This window comes from Protopterus annectens, chromosome 5.part0 (genome assembly GCF_019279795.1).
Source record: "Protopterus annectens isolate FY-2018-M chromosome 5.part0, PAN1.0, whole genome shotgun sequence".
Classification (NCBI taxonomy): Eukaryota; Metazoa; Chordata; order Ceratodontiformes; family Protopteridae; genus Protopterus; species Protopterus annectens.
This window is the reverse complement of record NC_056735.1, coordinates 1,636,893,899-1,636,918,613: the sequence shown is the minus strand read 5'-3', so window position 1 is coordinate 1,636,918,613 and position 24,715 is coordinate 1,636,893,899. Positions and strand designations below refer to the sequence as shown.

At 42.7% G+C, this 24,715-nt stretch overlaps 1 protein-coding gene across 1 annotated transcript in view; it reads right to left on the bottom strand.

The window, feature by feature from the left end:
* PAXBP1 (PAX3 and PAX7 binding protein 1) overlaps positions 1–24,715 on the bottom strand; it is a 1,009,737-nt gene that overhangs the window by 356,941 nt on the left and 628,081 nt on the right. The window contains exon 14 of the mRNA XM_044072024.1: positions 23,226–23,373. Coding sequence (XP_043927959.1) covers positions 23,226–23,373 — 148 coding nt within the window. The remainder of the gene's footprint in view (positions 1–23,225; positions 23,374–24,715) is intronic.

Here is a 24,715-nt window from a genome sequence, read left to right as displayed (position 1 = left end):
TGGTACTGTATCATATGGAATTGACAATTTAATGCCCTGGCAGAAAGAGTAGCAGATGTATAAACCTTTTTTCCCCATCTCTCTAATGCTCTAGACTCTTTTTCAGAGGGTAGGGGATTCTTGGCAGTAGCAGCTGCAACCCCTTTAGGGCCCTGAGAATTAGTTTCTGGGTCTGCAGCATGGGCTTTATACAGGTGGAAGTGAGAATCCGGGACCCTGTAATATCTGTCAGGTTTGGCAGGGGCCGGGGGAAGAGAATCAGGTGCAGTACTGACATCATTGTACACATCATCAATTACGGTCAGAACAGGAGGTATGGCTAAGGGCCTATGCTGGGGCAAATGTAAAAAGGTCCTTAATCTTTTTCTAGAATCAGAGAAATCCTGACCCTGCCATTGAAAGTGTTCCCTCATGGAGTGTAAAGTCTCCCCAAAGGAAAATTCTTCTGGTGGGGAGGCCGAAGGAATAGAATCTTCTGCATCTGAATCCTCATAAGGCGAGTAGGCCCCTTCCTGATGGTCTGACAAATCAGATCCATCCGTGGAGTAATCTGAGGAGAGAGGTTCAGAGGGATCAGTCCTGGGCCTTTTGTCTGGAGGAGGTTGGGAGGCCCTGTCTGGGTGAGGTTGGGAACCCCTAATTAAGGAAATGAGGTCCTCTGCAAGACTGAGGATCTGAGAACTGGAGGAAGGCCTCTGGGAAGTAGATTTGGCAGGCAAAGTTTTTGAAAGTTTGGCAGCTTTTGCCCTGGAGAAGGCCTTAATAGACATAGAAGCTGGGGGCCTAGCTGCCCCACGTGCAGGAGTAGAAATGTCCAAAGGTATGGTGTCGGACAATTCTTGAGCACTAGCTTCGGTAGGGAGTTCTGAAGCCGACTCAGCTGGGGCCTCTCTGGCCTCGGTGGTCGGAGGTATGGTTTCGGTAGTAGCAATAACTGTGGACTCGGTTTCAGCCGAAACCGAGACACTCTCGGTAGGCCTAGCCATGGTTTCAGCCGAAACCGTGGGCCGTGAGTGTCGGTCCTTTTCCTTGCGTTTTTTGACCATATGCGAAGTCGGAGTCTCCGACGGCATTTTATAAGCAAAAGCAGTTCCTCTGCAAACTCCGACCGACGTCTAAGAGTCCGTCGGTTGAAGGAGGCACAGGCTAAACAAGCTGATACGTCGTGGTCTGGGCCTAAGCAAGGAAGGCAGTAAGAATGGAAATCCTTATGAGGTATTTGTTTCCCACAAGTTAAACAATTATTTACTTTGTCTGACATCGGCTGAGGCAAGAAAGAGTCCCCAACGGGGTACTTAGCTTTTTTCAAAGTCTTCGGTAGCTGAAATCTCTGGATCTGACCGACCGGCACTTGCGAACAGCTTCTGCTTGGGCACCGGCAAGAAAGACTGAGGAAAATGGCGTCGGCTGATGCCTTTATACCCCAGAAGCTCTGACGTCGGGGAAAGTGCGACATCAGCCGAGGCCAGACCCAGACTTTGGAATCCGGCTGACCGAAGGGCTGCCTGAGGCAGGACAAAGTACAGTTTTGTACCTACCATAAATGTAGATGTTTGAGGATTCCATTGCTGCAGTCCTGACTATTGGGTATAGTCCGCGTCCAGTTGGCCCGAATACCAGAGTATAAGGCTGACGTCGGTCAGGGCGCATCAGACTGACGTCAGTACGTCAGGGTACTAATGCGCATGACCGACGTCATATCCTCAGTCTTTTCTTGCCCCAGATGTCAGAAGACCCTAAAAAGACAAGTCCCAAAATACCTGCACCAAAAACATGTACAATATATACAACAATATATACAAAAATATATACATGTAAACTCACCTACACAACCACCCCTAAACACAGAGGGGAAGGAGGGAGGGTAAATTGGACTGCAGCAATGGAATCCTCGAACATCTACATTTATGGTAGGTACAAAACTGTACTATGTTCGTCTATTTCGATTGCTGGAGTCCTGAGTATTGGGTAGAATCGCAAAGCAGAGGTAAGCGAGGCTGGTAAATCATAAAGAAGTAGGAGCTGACAACATGCCTTGTAAAACAGCTGTGGCAAAACCAGCCCTAGACTTAGAGTAGATAGGAAGGTGATAATGCTTAGAGAAAGTATGCACTGAACTCCAAGTAGCTGCTTCCAAAATATCCTTAGTTGCCACCCCTTAGAAATGCTGTTGAAGTGGCAGTAGCCCTAGTGGAATGAGGCCTAATCCCAGCCGGAATCTCCTTGCCATGATGGGAATAACAAAATGCAATGCAAAAGCCAATCCACCTAGAAATAGTTTGTTTTGACACAGGCTTGCCCTGTGAACTCAAAGCAAAAGAAACAAACAACTGCTGAGACTGCCTAAAATCCTTAGTCCTGCTTAAATAATAACGCATTGCCTGTGTACATCTAAAGTGTGCAAAATCTTTTCCCCTTTATTTTGAGGGTCTGCATAAAACGTAGGCAAATGAATAGTTTGGTTTAAAGCCACACTAGAAACCACCTTAGGCATAAAGGAAGGATTAGTACGTAATGATACCCTATCCTTATGGAAAATCAAAGGGCTCTACTGCCATAAGGGCCTGCAACTCAGACACCCTTCTTGCAGAAGTAATAGCCAACAGAAAAGCAGTCTTCCATGACAAGTATTTCAATTCAGCAGTAGCTGCAGGCTCAAAAGGTTGTAGAGTAAGTTTTCCAACACAAAATTGAGATCCCAAGCAGGAGTAGGAGCTCTCTGGGGGTCTTATATTCTTTGCCCCTCTAAGAAACTGCTTGAACAAAGGATGAAAACAAAGGTGGGTCACAATCATAGTGAGCTGAAATTGCTGCAGCATGAATCTTAATGGAAGAGAAGGACAAACCTTTGTCCAATAACTCAGTAAGATATTGAAGAGCCACACTCAAATTAGGCTCAGAAATCTCCAAATTCTTTGCTGTACTCCAAAATAAAAATCTCTTCCATTTTTCTCGTACACTCTCCTTGTACTAGGTCTTCTAGCTTCCATAATCACATTTAAAACTTGTTGAGGAAGTTGAGACCTGCTGTGTTTCAACACAGAATATGCCAGACTGTTAGATGAAGAGAATGAAGCTTGACATTGAGCAGATGACCGTCCTTCTGAGATAACAGATGAGGAATCAGAGGTAAAGGCCATGGAGGCTTCTTTACCAGACTCCGTAGTAGTGGGTACCAGTGTTGCCGAGGCCAATCTGGAGCTATCAAAATCATCCTTGGCCTGTCTTGTCTGACCTTTAATAGTACCTTTGGAAGAAGAGGCAGAGGTGGAAAGGCATACACATGAAGGTTTTCCAACTGAAAGACAGAGCATCCACTTTCCAAGCTGTGTGATGAAACCCCTTTGTGCAATACTTTGGCAGCTGGTGGTTTAGTGGAGAAGCGAACAGATCTATGTCTGGAGTTCCCCATGACACTGTCAGTTTCTGAAATACATGAAGATCCAGTTTCCACTCGTGGGGATCCATGATTTGTCTGCTTAACACATCTGCTAAGGAGTTCTGTGCTCCTGGCAGAAACCTTGCCTGAAGAGTTAGTTGCAAGCTTAAGCATGATCTCCCATAAAATCATTGCTTGCCTGCATAGAGGATAAGAATGTGTTCCCCTTGCTTGTTGATGTACCACATGACAGTTGTGTTGTCTGTTAGAATCAACACCTGCCCTGGAAGAAGTAACTCCTTGAAAGCCATTAATGCAAACTGGACTGCTAACATCTCCTTCATGTTGATATGTAGATGCTGTAGTCTGGCAGGCCACTTGTCTTGTATCCACTTTCCATTTAGATGAGCTCCCCAAGCAATGTCCGAGGCATCTGTCGTTTAAGATCTGACTTGCCTCTGGCCGGGTCACAGAGAGTCCCTTGTTTAGGTGACATTCCTGAGCCCACCACAAGAATTCTTTTGAAGGCAAGGTATTATTTGAATGACAGTGTCCAAATCAAACTGGGGGATTTAGACGCCTGAACACAGGATAAAAACAGCTGGGGAAAAGCTTAGGGCAGTTAAAATTTCTAGATCCCATGGACAAGAAAATTTTTTTGGGACCGCCCAGGTTTTGGGAAAAAGAAAAAGGGAAATCTGCCCGTTAAAGATTTCTTGCGGTTCAATTTAGCAGGAACTGGCCTGAAAATTGGTCCTTTCTGACTCCACAAAATTTCAAGGGGAATAGACGTCCAGAGGCAGAACCAATCCAGAGGACCTCAGAGCAACAGTGGCAGGTCAACAGAGGCACAGAACAGCCACTGCCACTACATCAGCACAACCACAGTGATTTATAAATACCCGGGAAAAATCAGTTCTCCATGGAAATCCATATTTTGAACTGGCCCCTTTAAAAAAGCAAGGATTTTACAAACCATAGATCAAGGTTAGTTGCATCCACTTTACCCCTAAAAATTGCCAACTGCATCAAAATAAGAAGGCCTCTTTAGATAATCGATGACATTTAGAGCTGTTGAAAAACACCTGCGAAGAAAGTAAATCCTTACATTCCATTCCAAGAAAGGAAACAGTTTCAGATAATGTCGATGTCCATCTTAACACTTTCTTGTCCCAAAATTTAAAATGAGCTACACAACTTCCGAGGCTCTGTCAAGGAGCTTGGCTGTAACCTAGATCACAAGGAGGCCTTCTGTAGGTGACATTCGACCCAACTGCAGAAGATACCTCAGATTTCTTGCAGGATCAGAGCACTATCAACAGCATTGTTTGGCTTATCTACTCGCAGAGTATTCACAACATGCTGGCATCAGTACATTGCAGACTACAGAATTAATTACCCAACCAGAATACATGCCATAACCTAAAAGCAACTGACAACAGAGTTACAAGGACTGATTTAGTTGATGGACTAGTACACAGTTATTTTTCAAAAGTAAGGCTGATCCTCCCAAACAAGGATTCTTCCCGGGAAAAGCACAGTCAAATGGCATTTCTCTACAGAAACCAAAGAATCTTTTCTTGGCACTAACAAACTTCAACAAGTTAAAGAAGAATTCTGCAGGGCCGGGAATCAGGCATCATGCATAATCTTGGTCCCTTTAGCCTAAGGAAACTACACTGGACCAAAAAACCTTTGGTCAATACGACAGTTTGAAAAGAAACCCTAATCCATGCTTAAAAGGAGTTCCCCAACGGCAGCTTCCAGTCAACCAGAGCCATAGGAGATGTCAACCAAGCCAAACCATCACCAGGGTCTTGCCCAGAGAGGAAACTGTGGACAAATCTTTAAGGATTGGGACAGGATCAACTTCACCTGCACATCAATTTAAAAAAAATCTGGCAGCCACTGGCCTCCTTAGTACAAACCATTCTAAAGAGGCCAGTTGATGATAAGGACAGCAACACCACAGCATGGGTACATCAACAAACTGAGGCACTTTTGTGAGCTTTTCAAATGTGGAGGAGGACCCTGGCATCCTTTACAACATTGTTAAAGGGAATAATTGAACGTGAATGATATAACAGCCATTTTAGAAACTTTAATCCCAAATTGAAGCTGCAAAGACATCTTCATCCCAAAGGGATGGGAATCCCCAGGCAGCCTAATACATCAGTCTAATTACCAGTAAAAATTCTGCACCAGGCATTCCAGAACTGCAGAAAGTGAACTCCTTTCTAACAAAGGTAACAGCATATGCCACCTCTTCCTCCTAGAGGGAACAAAAGCAGGAAGACCCCTAAGGCCAATTGATACTAAACTCGGACAACACTGTACACTCTGAAGAACAGTCTTTAACTAGATGTGGGCCTACCTTTCTTTAATGTTAACCAGCAAACAACACATCATCAAGCATCCAAAATCCTTGCTTAACTGCTGCAGAAATTTTGATCTCAACCAGGGATCTTAAGAAAGATAGCACCACCCTCGAGGAGCCTGACTCAACAAAACGAACATGCTAAAAATGTAACCTTTTCAATTAAAACCAAAAGCAAAGTACTCAAACCTTTGCCAACATTCATATTTCAATTGTTAAAGGATTCCTACTTTCAAGAATGCATCGCAATTTCTCAGGCTAGAGTGGGAAATCCACTTTCTTTCCTCAGGCAGTTCCAAAGGCTCAATGGAAACAGGAAACCACCCGAACCAGCACCTTTAACCTTTGAGAAATAGTTTCTGTCCCCTAGGACCAACAAACATAGCAGCCTATAATACCTATAAGGGTTTAACAGGAGCAGGAGCAAGGAGGGTTCAGAACCTAAACACCCACTTCAAAGCAGGGGAATAGCAAAGGCCTTGCTGGGGTAAACAACCAAGCATTCCTGAAAGTATCCGCTTTCCCCTTTAAAGTCTCAATGAATGCATCTCTAAATGAAACCTCAGAGGTGGTGAGTCATACGATGATCAGAATAAGTAGATCCTGCAATCTTCCACAAGATCTGAACCTCTACACTGTTCAACCCAAACGGTTCCACCTGCATTTGGGAGAACATCAGAATCAAGTCTTCTCTTTACAAGATAAGACAGAGACCAAATGCTAAGAGCCCCACTGACTGAATAGCCTACTGCAAAGAAGTTTGGACAGAAGAAGCCTACTTGGGAAGAGAGAGAACAGTCACCTGAAACTAGCAGGTAATCCTGAGAAGGCACATCCATGAAAACTTTTCCGGACATAAGACCTCTACAACCATCAGCCACTACACACCTTCAGGGTAACAAAAGCATTAAGGCTCCCACTTGGACCTCCGGCATACATTTGCCAAGCATTAAATTTGCCTCTATATTCCAATCCGGGGATTTTTTTAAAAAAGGAAATTTTCCCCCCCTAAAAGAAATCATACTTTTGGTCATTTTGAATTTTTCCCCCTTTTGGGCAGTTCCAAAAAATCTTAAAACCCAAGGAAACCACCCATCCAGCTTTGAAACGGCTAGAAAGTTGCACATTTAACCAAACAGCAGACCCTTTAACACCTCGAACTCTTACCCTGGCATACTAGAAGGAGGGTTCAATGCCTATGGCGGGGAAAACCTTCTTTCCACCAAGAAAAGTGTCCTAGGACTAACAAATTAGATACCTATCAGGTTTTAACAGGGGGCAAATCACAGAACCTACATCTTCCACCCATCAAACGGGAGGAATAGCTAACCTTGGGGATTCCCCATTTCTGAACAGAGTAATCCTTAAACTCTTGGAAGAACTGAAAATGAGAAATCCTCGAGAGAACAGGAGGAATATCACATCAACAGAATAGTAGGATAGGAAATTCTAAACCTCTGTTCCATCCCACTCCTGTCCTGGCAAAACCTCTGGCTCCACTGAGTTTCTAAAGAACCGACGTCCGGGACTGCGGTTCATCAACCCTAGGCTTCGCTGTTTTGTCCTTGCGCTTCTTGGAGGAAGCGGCCGGAGCATCCGGCGGCATTTTATAATTGCAACGCTTCCCAAACACTAACCTGGCACAGTCTAACCTCCTCTTAATAGTGCGCTTGTTAAACCTAGCACAAGAGCGGCAACCAACAACGCCGTGCTCAGGCCCTAAACAAGGTATACACAAGGTATGGTAATCCCTATGAGGTATCTGTTTCCCACAAGAAATACAGTTATTCACTTTTTCTGACATCCGTTAAATACTGAGGCAAGAAAAACCAAAATGTTCCCCAACGGGGTACTTAGCCAACTCTGTTTCGGTCTGAAACTCTGGTTTCGGAAATATTTCAGAACGCCAACCTGCACTCGCAAAACTGCTTCTGCATCTGGACCATGCGGCAAGAAACACTGAGGAAATATGGCGCCGGTCATGCTTTAGTACCCTGACCAACAGAGATGACGCCGGGTCTGATGCGCCTGCCGGACGCCAGCCTTATACTCTGGTATTCGGGCCGACTGACGACAGGACTATACCCAATAGTTATGACTGCAGCAATGGACATCTACATTTATGGTAGGTACAAAACTCATATGTTATGACTGCAGATGCATCCTTGAAGGACATCATCACATTCAATGACCTCACCCACACCCAAATGCAGCCACACAGGCATCCCTTTAGGGGTAACAAACACAGGGCAGGGTGTAAGCATTCCAAATGTGGAAACATTACTACAATTAATGAGCAACAAATAAGTGAATGTCAGAATGTTTTGAACGTTTCTTCATATTCTCTTACACCTACTGAGGCTGATTTGTTAAATAAAGGTTTCAATTTTGTCCCTGCATTTTTTTGTGGCGGATGTTTTTGCTGCTGATATTAATGCTTTTTGTCATACCTTACATTTAAAATAATTTTTTTAACATAATGTCTCAGCTGATAAATCTTTTTGTTTTCAGAAATCAAACTTTATGCCACCCACACAGCCAGTTGTTCAATCATTTAAGAATCAAGTACTCAAAGATCTACATTTATATTATGGGGACATGGGTCCTACATCACAATCTCTCAAAGGATCAACAATTAGCTCTACAGGAATTAAAGTCTAACAAGAATATTGTCATTCTGCCAGCTGACAAAGGTGGTGCTACTGTTGTAATTGACTGGGAGCGATATGACATTGAAGCTCTTAGACAGTTGAATAATAGACATTACATGCCCATGCCATTGGATCCTACGAGTACATTTAAACAGATTGATACCTTTATCAATCTGGCTCTGGAGGAAGGGATTATATCTGAGACGACTTCTAAACACCTAAAGGTATCTGATCCCCAGGGACAGTATCTTTGTTACCCAAAATCTACAAATCTATTTCTGATCCCCCTGGTAGACCCATCGTGTTTGGCCGTGGTTCTCTCACTGAACCACTGTCTGTATATCTCACACAACACCTTCGTCCATTACTTACACATGTCAGAGCTCATATCCAGGATATGACTGAGTTTCTCCAAATTATAGCTGACAGCCAGATTGAACCAGGATGGTCTTTATGTATATTAGATGTTTCAGCCCTGTACACTAGGTTCATAGGTTGGTACCAGGCTATCGGCCCTATGGCCTATGCAAGCCTAGCCATAACAATTCCCTGGATATTTCTTCTCACAATATTTACTAATATACCTCATTGGGCTGAGCACTGGTTGACCATTTCCGAATTATACCCACCGGGTTTCAACACTTTCCTTATTGGGTTAAATGTCTTTTACTATAAAGACAATTGTTTCTGGCAGACCCGGGGCACGGCCATGGGGGCATCGTTTGCCCCCCATTTACGCCAATTTATTTATGGCATACATAGAGGAACAACTAATCTATGATCCACTCCACAATTTGTACTGGTCTGAAATGGACATCTGGTGTTATTATTCGGACGACTGTTGGTTAGTTTGGAAAGCTGATGCTGCTTATCTACAGGAATTTCTGGACTATATATCAATAGTAATAAATGGGGTATTCAGTTTACATGTAACCATGATATGAATCAAATCACTTTCTTTGATGTTTTGGTAACAAGGAATACTGATGATACTCTAGATGCCCAGGTATTCTGTAAATATCCCCAATATAATTCACTGTTACATGCTTCCAGTCATCACCCACCCCATATTATACGTAATATCCCAAAGTTACAATTCCTTAGAATCAAACGCATATGCTCGGACCCCAACAAATATGAACATTTCAGAGAGGACGTGGTTAAAAGATTTAAAACCCGGGGGTACAAACCAGGTATAGTCACCATGGCTTGTCGGGAAGTCTCTTCATTAGACAGGCATGAACTCCTGACATACAAGAAAAAGACCACCCATCAGGTTGATAACATATGGATGTAACACTCGCGTACTTTGTCAGGTAGTTAAGTAAAACTGGAACATTTTGATATCGGATGACAGACTGGCCAATATGCTCCCAGAAAGATGTCTTTTTGGGTATAGAAGGGGGAAAACATTGGGGTCACATTTCAATCATTATAAACATGGGACACCTGATTCTAATATTTTACATCAGTCCAGTTTAACAGGGGGACTTCTCTCTGGCTGTTTCCTATGTGGACATTGGTTTTATCCATTCTTACACAATGAACCCAAACAGTTCAGTAGCTGGAACACTGGCAGGGTTTTTGATATAAATTTTTTTTTGCAAACTGCTCTAGTGAATGGGTAATTTATCTAGCAACCTGCTCATGTCAGGCATTCTATGTTGGTTAGACATCCAGATCAGTAAAATATCGTATAGGCGAACATTTCAGTGACATCAAACATAAAAGAATCAGTAACGCTCTTTATAAACACACATCAACGCATCCTACTGCAACTTTTAGATTTACAGTTATTGATATTATACAAGGTGACAAAGGAAATAAGATTGGCTGGCACTGAATCAGAAAGAAAAAAGATGGATAATCAGGTTAGGCAGTTTGATTCCACCTGGGCTCAGTGAGCAATTGTGAACAGCCAATCATGCTGAGTTGCTTTTTTTCATTTTGTAATAAATATGGCTTTACTGAAAATCTTTCTTTACAATGTCATTACTGTCGAAACCGGTCTGTTTTTTGCCATTTTATGGATTAAATTATTTTCTCTTAAACACATTGTGCTGGCTCCTTTTTTTGGATTGACATTATTCTCTTTTGAACCGTGCACTTGTTGTACATGCAGGGGTTACATTTGGATTCCTAAAGGCTGACCTTCCTGGAGAAGGATAGGAACCTAGGTCGGAAAGGAGGGGCTTTGTTCCCTGGTCCTACCCTGCTCCGTGAAAAGCCGCAACGAGGCAGACGTGAGAGGAAAACCAACCCTAGCAGAAGCTCTGAGGTGCAGAGATGGAGCTAAAGCCCTGTGAGTCAACTGAAACACCTCTGATTCGACAGGGTAGAAAATGGCTCCAAGAGCACCCTGGATCCAATAGTGCGGATTCCAGGATACAGCAATCTCTGGACCTGAAGAAGATGGACCTAGACGACTCGGATCCAAGGGCTCCAAACCCAAGTAGAGTCTCGGAGAAGGAAGAGTCAAAAATGGAGTCTTACATACAAGGGCTTCCTGACCTGAATGGGTAGGAGCCAAAAAGTAGTTTTGTACCTACCATAAATGTAGATGTCCGATAGATATGCAACCGCAGTCCTGACATATGGGGTTGTCCTGCCTCAGGCAGCCCTTCGGTCGGCCGGATTCCAAAGTCTGGGTCCGGCGTCGGCTGATGTCGCCTCCTCCCAGTCAGAGCGGCTGGGGTATAAAGGCATCAGCTGGCGCCATGTTCTTCAGTGTTTCTTGCCCCAGATGCCAGGTGCCCTCCAAGGAAGGCTAAATTTTGTGAATGGATAAGCAAAAAATTCAAAACATGCACAACAGTAATAAACAGATACACCATAACAGATATTCCCAGCTAAATAGGAAAGGGGGAAGGACCCAAGGGAGAAATCAGAGGGGTTGGAGGGAGGGAAAACCTGACTGCAGTTGCATATCTATCGGACATCTACATTTATGGTAGGTACAAAACTGTACTATGTCCTTCAAGAATGCAACTGCAGTCCTGACATATGGGTTGAATACCATAGCCAAGCTGGGGGTGGTAGGATCTAAGCAAGGGATGGTGTAGCTAAAAGACCTTGCAGGACTGCAGAAGCAAAGCCTGCTCGGGATCTGGAGTATAAAGGCAGGTTGTAGTGTTTGGTAAATGTATGCACGGAGCTCCATGTAGCAGCCTCTAGAATGTCCTTTGTAGCCACTCCTCTTAGAAAGGCTGTGGATGTGGCTATAGCTCTGGTTGAGTGTGGTCTTATATTGGCTGGCACACTCTTTCCATGGAAGGAGTAACAGAATCTGATGCAGCGTCCAATCCATTTTGAAATAGTTTGTTTGGAGACTGCCTTTCCTTGCACTCCAGCAGCATAGGCTACAAATAGTTGGTCAGACTTCCTGGTGGTCTTTGTTCTGTCCAAGTAGTAGCGTAATTGTCTGTGAATGTCTAAAGTATGCAGCAGCTTTTCCCCTTTATTTTGAGGATTGGGAAAGAAAGTAGGCAGGTGAATTGCTTGATTTAGAGACACCCTGGATATCACCTTTGGCATGAATGAAGGATTGGTCCTTAGAGAAACTCTGTCCTGATGGAAAATGAGAAAGGGAGGTACTGCCATGAGGGCCTGTATCTCAGAGACTCTTCTTGCTGAGGTAACTGCCAAGAGGAAGGCTGTTTTCCAGGAGAGGAATTGCATTTCTGAAGTTGCTGCTGGTTCAAAAGGAGGAAGAGTTAACTTTTCCAAGACGTAGTTGAGGTCCCATGCAGGAACTGGTGGTTTTCTGGGAGGCTTAATATTCTTTATTCCTCTTAGAAACTGTCTTAGCAAGGGATGTGAAAACACAGGTGGATCACAGTTGAAGTTTGCTGAGATTGCTGAAGCGTGTATTTTAATGGATGAATATGAGAGGCCCTTATGAAACATTTCTGCCAAGAATTCTAATATCTGAGGTATGCTCATCAGTGATGCATCCTGTCCCTTTTTGGCATTCCAGATGATGAATCTCTTCCATTTGGCCGCATAGGTTTTTCTGGTGGAAGGTCTGCGTGCTTCCAGCAAGATTTCCTGAACCTTTTCAGAGAGGATGTCATGGGGCAAAGTCATGGAACTCTCCAAGCTGCCAGATGCAACGTTTGTAGGTTTTGATGAACAGTCCTGTAATTGTGTTGTGTTAGGAGCAGAGGCCATTGGGGTAAGGGCCACAGTTTGGGAGTGGGTTAAGCTCAGTAGCAAGGGATACCAGTGCTGCCTCGGCCAGTCTGGAGCTATCAGTATTCCTTTTGGTTGTTCTGCTTTGATCTTCAGTAACACCTTGGTCAGTAATGGTAGAGGAGGAAATGCATAGATTTTCAGGGCATTCCAGCTGAAGGAGAGAGCATCCGTTCTCCAGGCTAGAGGATGGTGTGTCCTTGAGCAGAACTTGTCCAGGTGGTGATTTAGATGAGAAGCAAATAGATCTATGTCTGGTCTTCCCCATGCGGTTATTTGTGAAAAAATGTGTGGATGCAGCATCCATTCGTGTGGATCCATGAAATTTCTGCTCAACCTGTCCGCCAGTACATTGTCCTTGCCCGGAACAAACTGGGATTGCAAATGGATGTTCAGTTTCAGGGATTTTTCCCAAAGAGCCATTGTTAGTCTGCAGAGGGGATACGAGTGAGTGCCTCCTTGTTTATGTACCACATGACAGTGGTGTTTGTCTGTCCTTATTAGCAGATGGCCTCGTTGTAAAGATTTTCCAAAGGCTTCTATGGCATGCATCACTGCCAACATCTCTTTTTAATTTATGTGCAGAGGCATTTCCGTGGGAGTCCATTGGCCTTGAATGCATCTGTCCTCCATGTGCGCCCCCCATCCATGATCTGAGGCGTCTGTTGTAATGGCTTGACTTGCTTGAACTTTGTTGAAGGACATGCCTTGGTTTAACTGACTTGCTTGAGCCCACCACAAAAATTCCCTTTGCAGGCTTGGAATGAGTGGTATTAAGTCTTCCAGGTTGTGGCTGTGTTGAGACCATAAGCTTTTTAGACACCATTGTAGCTTTCTCATGTGTAGTCTTGCCAGGGGGATCAGTAAGATGCAAGATGCCATGAAACCCAGGGCCTGCAGGATTTTCCTTGCGGTCAGCTGGGTAAGCTTTGCTAGGCTTTTGAAGTAATCTGGTAAATGCTGTTGTTTCTCCCCTGTGAGGAAAGCCATTTGTGATTGTGTGTCCAGTTTTGCTCCTAGAAAAATAATCTTTTGGGATGGTAATAGTCTTGATTTTTGAATGTTGACTGTGTATCCCAAAGCCTGTAGCAACTGAATGACATAGTCCAAGTTTTTTATCAGTGCTTGTTTGCTGTCTGCTTGTATGAGGCAGTCGTCCAGGTAAGGGTATATTTGAATCCCCTGGAGTCTGCAATGTGCAACTACTGATGCCAGGCATTTAGTGAATACTCTGGGCGCAGTAGATAAGCCAAACGGCAATGCTGAGAATTGATAATGCTCTGTTCCTGCAAGAAATCTGAGGTATCTTCTGCAGCTGTGTCTGATTGGGACATGCAGGTATGCCTCCTTGAGGTCCAGAGTAACCAGCCAAGACCCCTTGCCCAGCATGGGAAGGAGTTGCTGTAACGTCAGCATTTTGAATTTTGGCACAATGAGAAAGGTGTTTAGAATAGACAAGTCCAGTATAGGCCTCCATTGCTTTTCTTTTCTTGGAAACAAGGAACAGTCTTGAACAGAACCCCTGGCCTTGTTCCTGTGGAGGTACTTTTTCTATAGCTTTTATTTGTAACAGCTTTGCAACTTGTAATAGAGCCTCTGCCCTTTGATTTTGTGGCAGGTTTGGCATGCCTTGTCTCGTTGGTAAGGTGTGGAAGTGGAACCTGTAACCTCTGTCTTATGTCCAGAATCCATTTGTCCTTGGTTAAAATGTGCCAGTTCTTTGAGAATAAGGATAATTTTCCGCCTAGAGGAGCTTCTCTTTGAGCCTTGGTAGGCGGAGTGATAGTCAAGTCATTGTGATTGTTCCTGTGGTGCTGGAGAACTCCCTGCGCCAGTTCTTTGATTTGGTGGTTGCCATTGGCGGCCCCTGTAGGAGCCTCGGTATTGCCCTCTACCTCGAGCATGCCTGTTCTTTCCCCTTTGAAACTTGTCCGAGTCTGGAAAGGACCAATTCTTAGAAGGCCAATTCCTACTGAATCTGGGAGGTTGAACCTGGAGGAAATCCTTGATGGTCTGTACTGATTTTGCCTTTTCCTCAATAGACTTTAGCACCTCCTGTGCATTAGCACCAAAAAGCTTCTGTTTTTCCAGAAGTGCATCCAGGAGCTTAACTTTAACATGGTCCGGCAGTGGCTGTTCTTTCAACCAAGCATGTCTACGTATAACAGCCCCTGTCATGGCTGCCCTACATGAAGCTTCCAATGCATCATAACCACACTGTAGAAAATGATTGCTAATCTGTTGAGTGTTATGAACCAAATCCTGCAATGCCTTTCTATCTATAGGCTCAGGAAAGGCTAACTTTTTCTGCAAATCATCCATTAAGAAATCCTGGTACTGAAACATATGAAAAAGGCAGTTAAGAGACCTCATGGCAAGGGTGGAAGAGGTGTAAACTTTTTTGCCCCATCTCTTCCAGGGACCTAGCTTCCCTGTCTGCGGGCAGAGGGTTTTTGGCCGAGGAAGAAGCCACTGCCTTGGGGCCCTGTGAAATAGTCTCTAAATCCACAGAGTGGGCCTTAAAGAGATGCTTATGGGTTTCAGGGACCCTGTAATATCTCTGTCAAGTTTGACAGGAGCAGGAGGGAGAGAATCAGGCGAAGCACTGGAGTCTGAGAATACATCAAGGACATCCAACACTGGAGGGATAGCTAAAGGTCTGTGTTGAGGCAGCTTAAGGAAGGTACGTAGCCTTTTCCTGGAGTCAGAGAATTCCTGACCCTGCCACTGAAAATATTCTCTCATGGAGTGGAGAACTTCACCAAAAGAAATATCCTCTGGAGGGGAGGCAGAGGGAATAGAATCCTCAGCATGCGAATCCTCATAGGCCTGGAAGGATTCTTCCTGGGTATCTGTGTGCTCTGAATCCCCAGAGGCTTCATCTGAGGAGAGGGTGTCTGCTCAGTTCTAGGCCTTTTATCTGCAGGCGGCTGAGAACCTCTGTCCAGGTGTGGCTGAGAACCTCTGATAAGAGAGATTAAATCTGCAGCAAGAGTCATGATCTGTCTATCAGAAGAGGGACCCTGAGCAGTAGGCTTAGGGTGGGCCTTGGCCTGGCTGGCAGCCTTAGCATGTGCAAAGGCCTTGATGGACATGGATACCGGAGGCCTAGCTGCCCCACGTGCAGGGGTAACCTTGTCCACAGGAATGGTGTCGGGTAAATCCAGAGCTTCGGTTTCTGGAGGAAAATCAACAACCAGCACCGGTGAAATCTCGGGGACTGAAGAACGCGTTAAATCGGTGTCGTCGGCCTCGGGCGGTAGAATTACCATTTCCGAAGGGACCGAAACACTCGCGGAGGCTTAGGGGTGGTATCGGCGGAAGACGCGGGCTGAGGATGTTGGTCCCGGTCCTTGCGTTTTTTTGGAAGATTGTGTTGTCGGTTGTTCCGACGGCATGATATAAGCAAATGATTCGCCAAAAAAGTCTTCGGCAAATTCTGCCCGGCGCCTGAGTGTGCGCTTATTAAAGCAAGCACAGGCAGCACAGGCCGAGACGTCGTGGTCTGGGCCCAGGCAAGGGAGGCAGTAAGAATGGAAGTCCTTATGAGGTATTTGTTTACCACAAGATAAACAATTGTTAACTTTTTCAAATTTTTCTGACATCGGCTGAGGCAAGAAAAAATGTTCCCCAACGGGGTACTTAGCTTTTAGATGACTTCGGTAACTGAAACACAGGAGCTGACCGACCGGCACTTGTGAACTGCTTCTGCTTCGGGCACCGCGCAGCAAGAAAGATTGAAGAACATGGCGCCGGCTGATGCCTTTATACCCCAGCCGCTCTGACATCGGGGAGGAGGTGACATCAGCCGACGCCGGACTCAGACTTTGGAATCGACTTTGGAATCCGGCCGACCGAAGGGCTGCCTGAGGCAGGACAACCCCATATGTCAGGACTGCAGTTGCATTCTTGAAGGACATCAACTGGGAGGCTCTGCTCTAAAAACATCTGTCTCACTGCCCTGTCCACATCTTCTACCATGAGTCTCCTAGAAAAGGAGAGGACTGCTTGAAGGGAGAATCCAGTCTGTAAAGAAAAGAAGGTACCCTTGACAGGACAGGGTCCACAGATGGGGAGTACTTTGTCCTAGGTAATGTGTCCAAAAAATGTAGGGGGATTGGAGGTCTTTAGAGGTGATGAATCCTGTGTTTTCAGAGACCTCAGATCCAAAGAAGCTGTCCGATCCAAATAGTTACATTTTTCTTTTGCCCGATCCAAGGGGTTCAGATCCAACAACTTAACTTTCTTCTTCTTGGACGGATCTGAAGAAACTATTGGGTCTGAAGAAGACCTTTTTGAAACTTTCTCCGACGTCTTCGATGAAACTGAAGAGAAGCTTGGAGATGATTTAGGCAACATTTTGGAAGTATCTCCAGAAATGGCAACACCAAAAGAGGGCGGTAAAAGTTCCTTCAAGATATTTTTGCACTCTACCAACACTCAGGGGTTAAGGCGTAGGAAATAGCACAACTCTGTTGCTGGTGAAGGGGGCCAAGGCAGAAGACACAGTGTGTACATCAGAAAAAGGAATCTTTTGGCCGCATTTCCCACACTTCTTAAATCCTGCTGGTAAAAAGTTCAAATAACCTCGCTGGAAACCAGGCACCACATCAACGAAAAGAAATACAACACTTTATTAGCGTAACGCTTTCATCCATAAATCATGCACTTCTTCAGATAGATTCAAGTTGAAAAACCCACTATTTTATACCAGTAATCCAATCAATTTTCACCAGTTCAGCAACAAATTAACCCTCCCCCCCAAAAGGCATTAAAGGCACACCCATAATAAAACTAAATCAGCATTAAAACCATGCTCATGTTGGTCCACTAAATCAGTAATATAAAACTGTATGCACAAAAACACATCAAGATAATAGTTAAATAAAAATAAAAATTAATAAAAAATATTAAACTCTCATTTACCCAATGCTTTCAACTTTAAAAGACAAGAAATGGAACAGACTTCATTTAATCCTGGCCAAAAAAAGGCATTAATTTTCAACTGCCATAAAAGTTCTCTTTTCTCCAACAGCAAACTGATGGGTCCTCCATTTGGTCCTACGTTGACACTATCTATAGATATATATTTAAAATTATGGCTTGGAAACAGTTTATAATGTTTTACCAATGAGTTAACCTCTGACCCCTTTCTAATGGCATACTCATGTTTGTAAATTATGTCTCTAAGCCTACAGTTTTACCGATACAGTCAGCTTTCCTTTGATAACCATGTTGCCAAGGTGGTTAGAAAATCCTTCTATGTGACCCATCTGATCACGAAAGGGTTCGCATCAAGATCTAAGGATATAGTGGGTGCCCCTCTACTCTTCCCTCATCAGACCTATTATTGAGTATAATGCACCAATTGGAATGTACCTGGCCAGGCATCTCCAGCAGCTGGAGAGACCACAGAGGTAACTCACTAAGAGGATTACTGGCCTTAAACAGTTGCCCTATGCAGCACGACTGAAAAAACTAAGGCTTTTCTCTGTTGCATACCGCCTTCTCAGAGGCGATCTCTGTCTAACATACAGAGCCATGTCCAACCCAGAACTGTTGAACATGCTCCATCTTAGCAAAACCAAATCTACTTGAGCTACACGCTCTAGGGATATAAACCTCAGCACAACGATGAATAGAACATGCTGGAGGGATAGATTCCCTTCGCAAAGGCTTCCCTTGCTATGATCTACATAAGACAGAGCACCTCACTATCACTCTTCAAGAGGAACCTTGACGAGTGGATGGGTAACAGAAAGTTCACACCAGGGATCATATCAACAGCTCTACTAGATAGGGGCCAAGGGTACTAGCTGCTAGATCAAGGAACTAGGGAACTAACCAAAGGGGCGGTGAATACCGCACAACGTGGCTGGGCCAATATATGCCTTCAGGTAGATAGCCCAGTACCTACCTATGAACCTATAATAATAACATGGGCAGTGTTGGCAATTAGCTAAACTATCCCCTTAGAATTACAACCAAATTTATACCTAATATGGTACTCTCTACCATCCCCAACAGATGTGTTACCAATGTTAACCTTGGAACACCATGGGGAGCATCTGCATCTGACTATTTGCCTTACTAGTCCTTTCCAAGATAGATTTAAAATTGATTCCTCTCCTAAAAACTACTCTTGCGGTATATTCAAAGTAATCCGTAAATCTGGCTTCTTCCATTAAGATAGCCCAATTCTTGGACAAAATTCTGCGTATACCCCCATGAGCCATAGTAAATTGGGTAATGAACTGAACATTACCCACTGATGGTGGACTAGAGGTATTTGTCCCATCAGCAGTTATAATATCAACAACAGGTTCACTACCCATAATCTGGGGGGAACCTAAAATAGGATGAAAATAACCCATTTCCCTTTTAGAAACAACCTAATTTCTTAATTTTGTAAGCAGATGGGGAGGGGGGGGGTAACCTCTTCTTTCAAACACTGACAACAAAAAATTGCATTCCTGTAAAAAAATGCTATTCCAAAGTGATCATTCTGGCAGCTCGTACGAGCTGGCCCTTAACCACCTATCTTTTCTGATGACTAGGATTTGCACTGGAATAATGTAAGAACCGGTTAGAGTATGTTTTCTTCCTAAAAATTTTAGATATAAACCTCCCTTCAGTATGAAGCTTTTCCAGCTTTACATCGAAATAAGATATCCCTTCCATACTACAATCATTACTAAATTTTAAAAAATTGGTTGTACCACTGATACATTTCATAAATTCATTGAACTGATTCTCATCCCCTTTCCATACTATAAATAAATCATCCAAATAAACATAATCAGATGATATTCGGAAAAGTACTATTAAAGATAAATTTATGTTCCCATGCTGCCATAAATAAATTGGCAAATACTGCCCCACAGAGAACCCATAGCTATTTCACTCTTTTGTAAGTACAATTCCCCTTCAAAACTAAAAAAAAATTGTTACAAAGAACAATTTCAAAAAGTTCTTCATAATGATTAATGTCATGTTGGAGTACACTTTTTCGTGCAAAAACTCTGAGATCCATTGTATTCCCAACACCTTTGGAATAACTGTATACAAGTCTTTTACATAGATGGCAGCCAAGTTGTAATCTGGGTCATATTTCAGCTCATTAAAACTCCCTAAGTTGCCCCAGGAATCCTTACAAATGTGACGTTTTGAATTAACAAATGTTTTGAGCCTCATATCCAAAAAGCTTAGCACATGCAGAGGTTATGGATTTCCTACCATCTATTATTGGCCGCATTGGGGGGGGGGTTAGTAATAACCTTATATATTTTAGGCACATCAAAAATGCATGGTAAAGTAGGAGCGTTCATATTGAAATAATTAAACATTTGTAGAGTAATACGTTGCTCAATAAACATATTTAACTGTCCATAAATTTTCCTATAGGCACCATTCAAATCATTCCTAGAAATACTTTCATAGGCAGTATCATCCTATAAAGCATGCATCCTACTGTTGTAATCAAACAACCCATTATTACCAAACTGCTCCCTTTATCCGGTGACATAATACCTATTTTCTGTCCCTTTATAAATTCAAAAAGTTCATGCTCACTTTCCGTTAAATTATCCATATTATAGTGCTGTCCATGCTCAAACAAGTTCCTAAAATCCAGTTTGCACATTTTATCAAACAGGGCTAATATGGGATGTAAAGGGGGGGGGGGGGGGCGGGGTTATACGTGCTAGAATCTCATGTGAGGCAGCATTACCAAATACTACAGATAGATTCAATTTACATGTAACATTTTTAGATCAATTAAAGTATTTGGCCCATTAGCCCTTCGACTGGGAACAAATGTCATACCTTTAGAAAGAAGATCCGCCATTGCGATGTCCATATTCATTCCTGAAACATTATAAACGTGGAAATCTCCTTCAGTATTAGAAATTATGTGCAGACCAGTTTCCTGAGAAACAGCAGCTTCATTAGCCGGCTCTAAGTTTAGTGTGTTCATTAAAAAGCCATCCGTGAATTGTTCACTGCTGAAGGATTGTTCTGAAAATGCTGGCCCGGATTCGAGAAGGTCCACTGGTTCCCATTTGCAGGTGTGTAAAAATCCTGGGCATGTGATTGGTTGGACTGTTGGGCATTTCCCCGTCTTCCTTTTATACATTCAGAGCATCTCAATGGTGGATTATTGGAATTGTAGCTTGAATACAGTTGATCCTGTGGGTCAGGAACTAAAAATTGGACTGTGTTTGCTCCCAATGGAAAGAAAGGCCAGCTGGGACAGTATTATTGCATTTCCTACCCCAAGTCTGAGACATTGGTGGAGTAGGATAGGCTAACCCTTTAGTATCATCAATATTGTCTCTCTGTAATTTCTTCTTGTCACCTCCCATCTTCTGGATATGCTGGTCAATGCTATTAAAGATACAGGCACAGTCAGATCTCATATTTATTCATAGACAATATGCCCTTTAATAGCCTCATCCAATTGAGATGGTTCATTATTAAGTTCGTCCAACAGTTTAATATTGTAACGAACCATAACTTCCACCAATTCGCAGCCAACCCTATCAAAAACCAGTAATTCCTGATGGAGGGAAGAATTATTCTCTAAACCCGTAGGGTACTGCCAGAGCCTTAACCCTTTTGGTATCTCAGGTAGAAGGGATAAATAATTCCCTGTGTGCGTAATGCTTTCGTCCATAAACCATGAACTTCTTCAGATAAATTCAAGTTAAAAACCCACTATTTTATAAAACAGTAATCCAATCAAATTTCACCAATTCAACAGCAAATTAACCCTCCACCAAAAGGCATTAAAGGCACATTCATATGATTGTGTTTTTGTGCATGCAATTTTATATTACTGATTTAGTGGAGCAACATGAGCATGGTTTTAATGTTGATTTAATTTTATTATCGATGTGCTGTTAATGCCTTTTGGGGAGGGTTAATTTGCTGCTGAACTGGTGAAATTTGATTGGATTATTGTTATATAAAATAGTGGATTTTTAACTTGAATTTATCAGAAGAAGTTAATGGACGAAAGAATTACACTAATAAAGTGTTGCATTGCATTGCGGTGACGTGGTGCCTGGTTTCCAGCGAGGTTATTCGAGCTTTTTCTTGTTTTATTACATAGTTTGTATTTAGTTTTCAGTTTGTTAAATCTTGGTGGTGTTTTCAGTTTTTCAGCCACAATACACAAGCAATCATACAGGAAGGACTGTAAATAACTTTACAAAAAGGCTTAACGACAAGAAAACGAAATGAAGAAAACCACACACATTTCTATAATCTCTCTCTCTCTCTCTCTATATATATATATATATATATATATATATATATACATATACACACACACACACATATATATATATATATATATATATATACACACACACACACACACATACAGATAGCTATAGAAATATATGTAGATAGATATAGGCATATACGTAGATCGATACAGACATATATGTAGATAAATATACCAATTTTTTTTAAACAAGCAAGGGAATTAAAAGGGGAAAAGAGGGAACTACCTACAAAGGTAGTAAGGCTACGTTAAACGTAGAAGGTAAGGTACAGATGAGGTACTAACGATAGTATCTAGAGTACGCCAGTTAAAAGGTAGAAAATTTAAGATAGCTTAAGACAATTTAAGGTAAAAAATACAAAAATCAGACTTATCTTAGTAGCGTGAGAGTGAAATAACTACGTCTTTCACCTAAGGGTGGCAAACAGGATCTGAGGTAATGGGGAGGATGCATTATGGGTAAGTGAGAATCTCGAGAGTTTTGGATTGCCACAAGCTTTTACAAGCAGCAGAGTCAGATCTGATGCCTCCGATCCGAAACCATCAGTCGAGGATGGAATGAAAACTGACATCAGATCCCACAATCTCTGGCTTACGAGGTCAAGGCCTTATCCAGTAGGCCAGTTTTAATAGTGACCTGTTAGGGGCTATGTCTGTTTTACTGGCTTATTTTGAGTTGCGTATAGAATCAAACTCTGCAGGAAATAATCCTCCTGAGGAAATCAGAAAATACAACTGTAACCAAATAAGAAAAAAAATAAAAATAGGATTAACTATGAGTTTAAACTGTTTACACGTCAAATACCACTGGAGAATACACTTTGTAAACTTTGTTTTTTTTCTCTTATCACGTAACCAACCAAATTTCCCAGACATACCTAAAAACGCCAATGTTAATACTAAATCACAACAGGGAAACTGGCTTAACAAATACATCGTCGGCAGTTTCAATAACCCTAAAGAATGATGTGCATCAAAAACAGCAGCTTCAATCTCACAATCCACATGAACACCTTCTACATAATTACAGTGCATGCTAACAAACTTGTGGGATACAACAATCTAGCGAGTACATGTTGTCACACTTCAGTATGATTAATTTCAGAAATGGGTAGATACCTTTAAACTTCTGTAACGCAATGCACCACAGGCATGCCACTAGTGACGGTATACTTTATGCGTAACAGATGGAATTTTTGTTTACTTATTGACCATCAAGCTTTGTTTTACTCAGAAAACTGAGACGCAGAAAATGTGTCTAGTAAATCTAGAATTACTTTTTGCAATTCAAAATGACCTACTTGCTTTAGCAGTGTCAAAAGAAGAAACAACACATACCACAAAGTTTAGGCAAAATAACTTTTTCTGTAATGGCAGGTAACAAACCAATGTCTACATCATCTTTTTGCAGCTCCTTTTGCTCTTCACATCCGTAGAACAGTAGTGACTCAAACCACAGCATATTTTCAAACTCTGGGCATTTTGCCTATTTAAAACATTAAGAAAATAAAAAAAATCAGACCTCCAAAAATACATAACTTAATTAGTGTTATATGAACGCAGATCTTAAGCCCTACAACAGGCTTACATGAATTATTCGTACAGACCTACCTTAAGCAAATTTCTGCATTAGTACCAGCATACAAAAAGCAAATACATACAATAATACCAACTTTCATCAACACTGTTTAAATAAATGTCTTCCATCAACATTACTTACAAGTGAAAAAGGGAAGGTTTCAAGAAATTAAAAAAAAAAAGGGCGTAAGAGGGCAAGACTAAATACTAACAGTAAAAAGCATTCTCTTGTAGATCCAACAGCTTTTAATTAAATCCTGTTTTTTTCCCGGGGGGGGTAGCTAAAAACTATTTTCAGTGGGGGTGCAAGCCTTCCCTACACACCACATGTGGCAGGGGAAACACTTATATCCCTCAACTAATAAAGAACAGTTGTGTAAGAACTTAGCATAACCTTAGATGTCCTCCTCTTCCACTTTGCAGTATTCTTTACAGTAGGGAGGTTGCTAACTGCAGCACCGCTATCTGGCCAGTATACCAAAGTCTTTGCTCTTGGAGGGTACACGTGTGACATCCCTCGTCAGGGCCATAAACCGATGTAGGGTATAAAAGTAACGTCTGCATGTACCCTCTTCAGAATGAACCACTGCATACAGTAGTACTCCTGTAGGTTGAGAGGGTCATAATAGGGGGAGACCCTGTAGACTTGCATGTAGACTAGACCATAGGGAACTAAGTAGGCTGTGTTTAGTGGGGAGACTGGGAAAGAAAATGACTGGCCCCACAGGTAAGCCAGGGTATGTTAGTTAGGTAAAGTAGAGGGGCAGGTGGGGGGGGGGGCTGAATACTGTAACATGGAAGTGAAGGACATCTAAGGTTACAATAAGTTCTTACACAACTATTCTATGTCCTTCTATTCTCATGTTGCAATATTCATTACAGTAGGGAGTGTACTAGAGCTTTAGGTACGAGTCTGGGTGGAGGACTGGGGTCCCTGGTCAATGAGGCCCTAAAGAATTGACCTGGCAAATCCCACTCTGGAGGCTTGGTCCAGTTTGCAATGTTTGGTAAAGGTGTGTGTACTGAAGTCCAAGTGGCAGCTTCTAAAATGGAAGTGTAGTCAATCCCTTTGAAAAAGGCAGATGCTTTGGTAGAGTGAGGTTTGACATGACCATGTAAGGATTTTACATGATAGGAATAGCACATACCAATGGATTTAAAGATCCATGAAGAAATGGTCTGTTTGGAGACTGCCTTCCCTAGAGCTCTCGGATGGAAGGAGATAAAAAGTTGGTCAGACTGTTTTGATA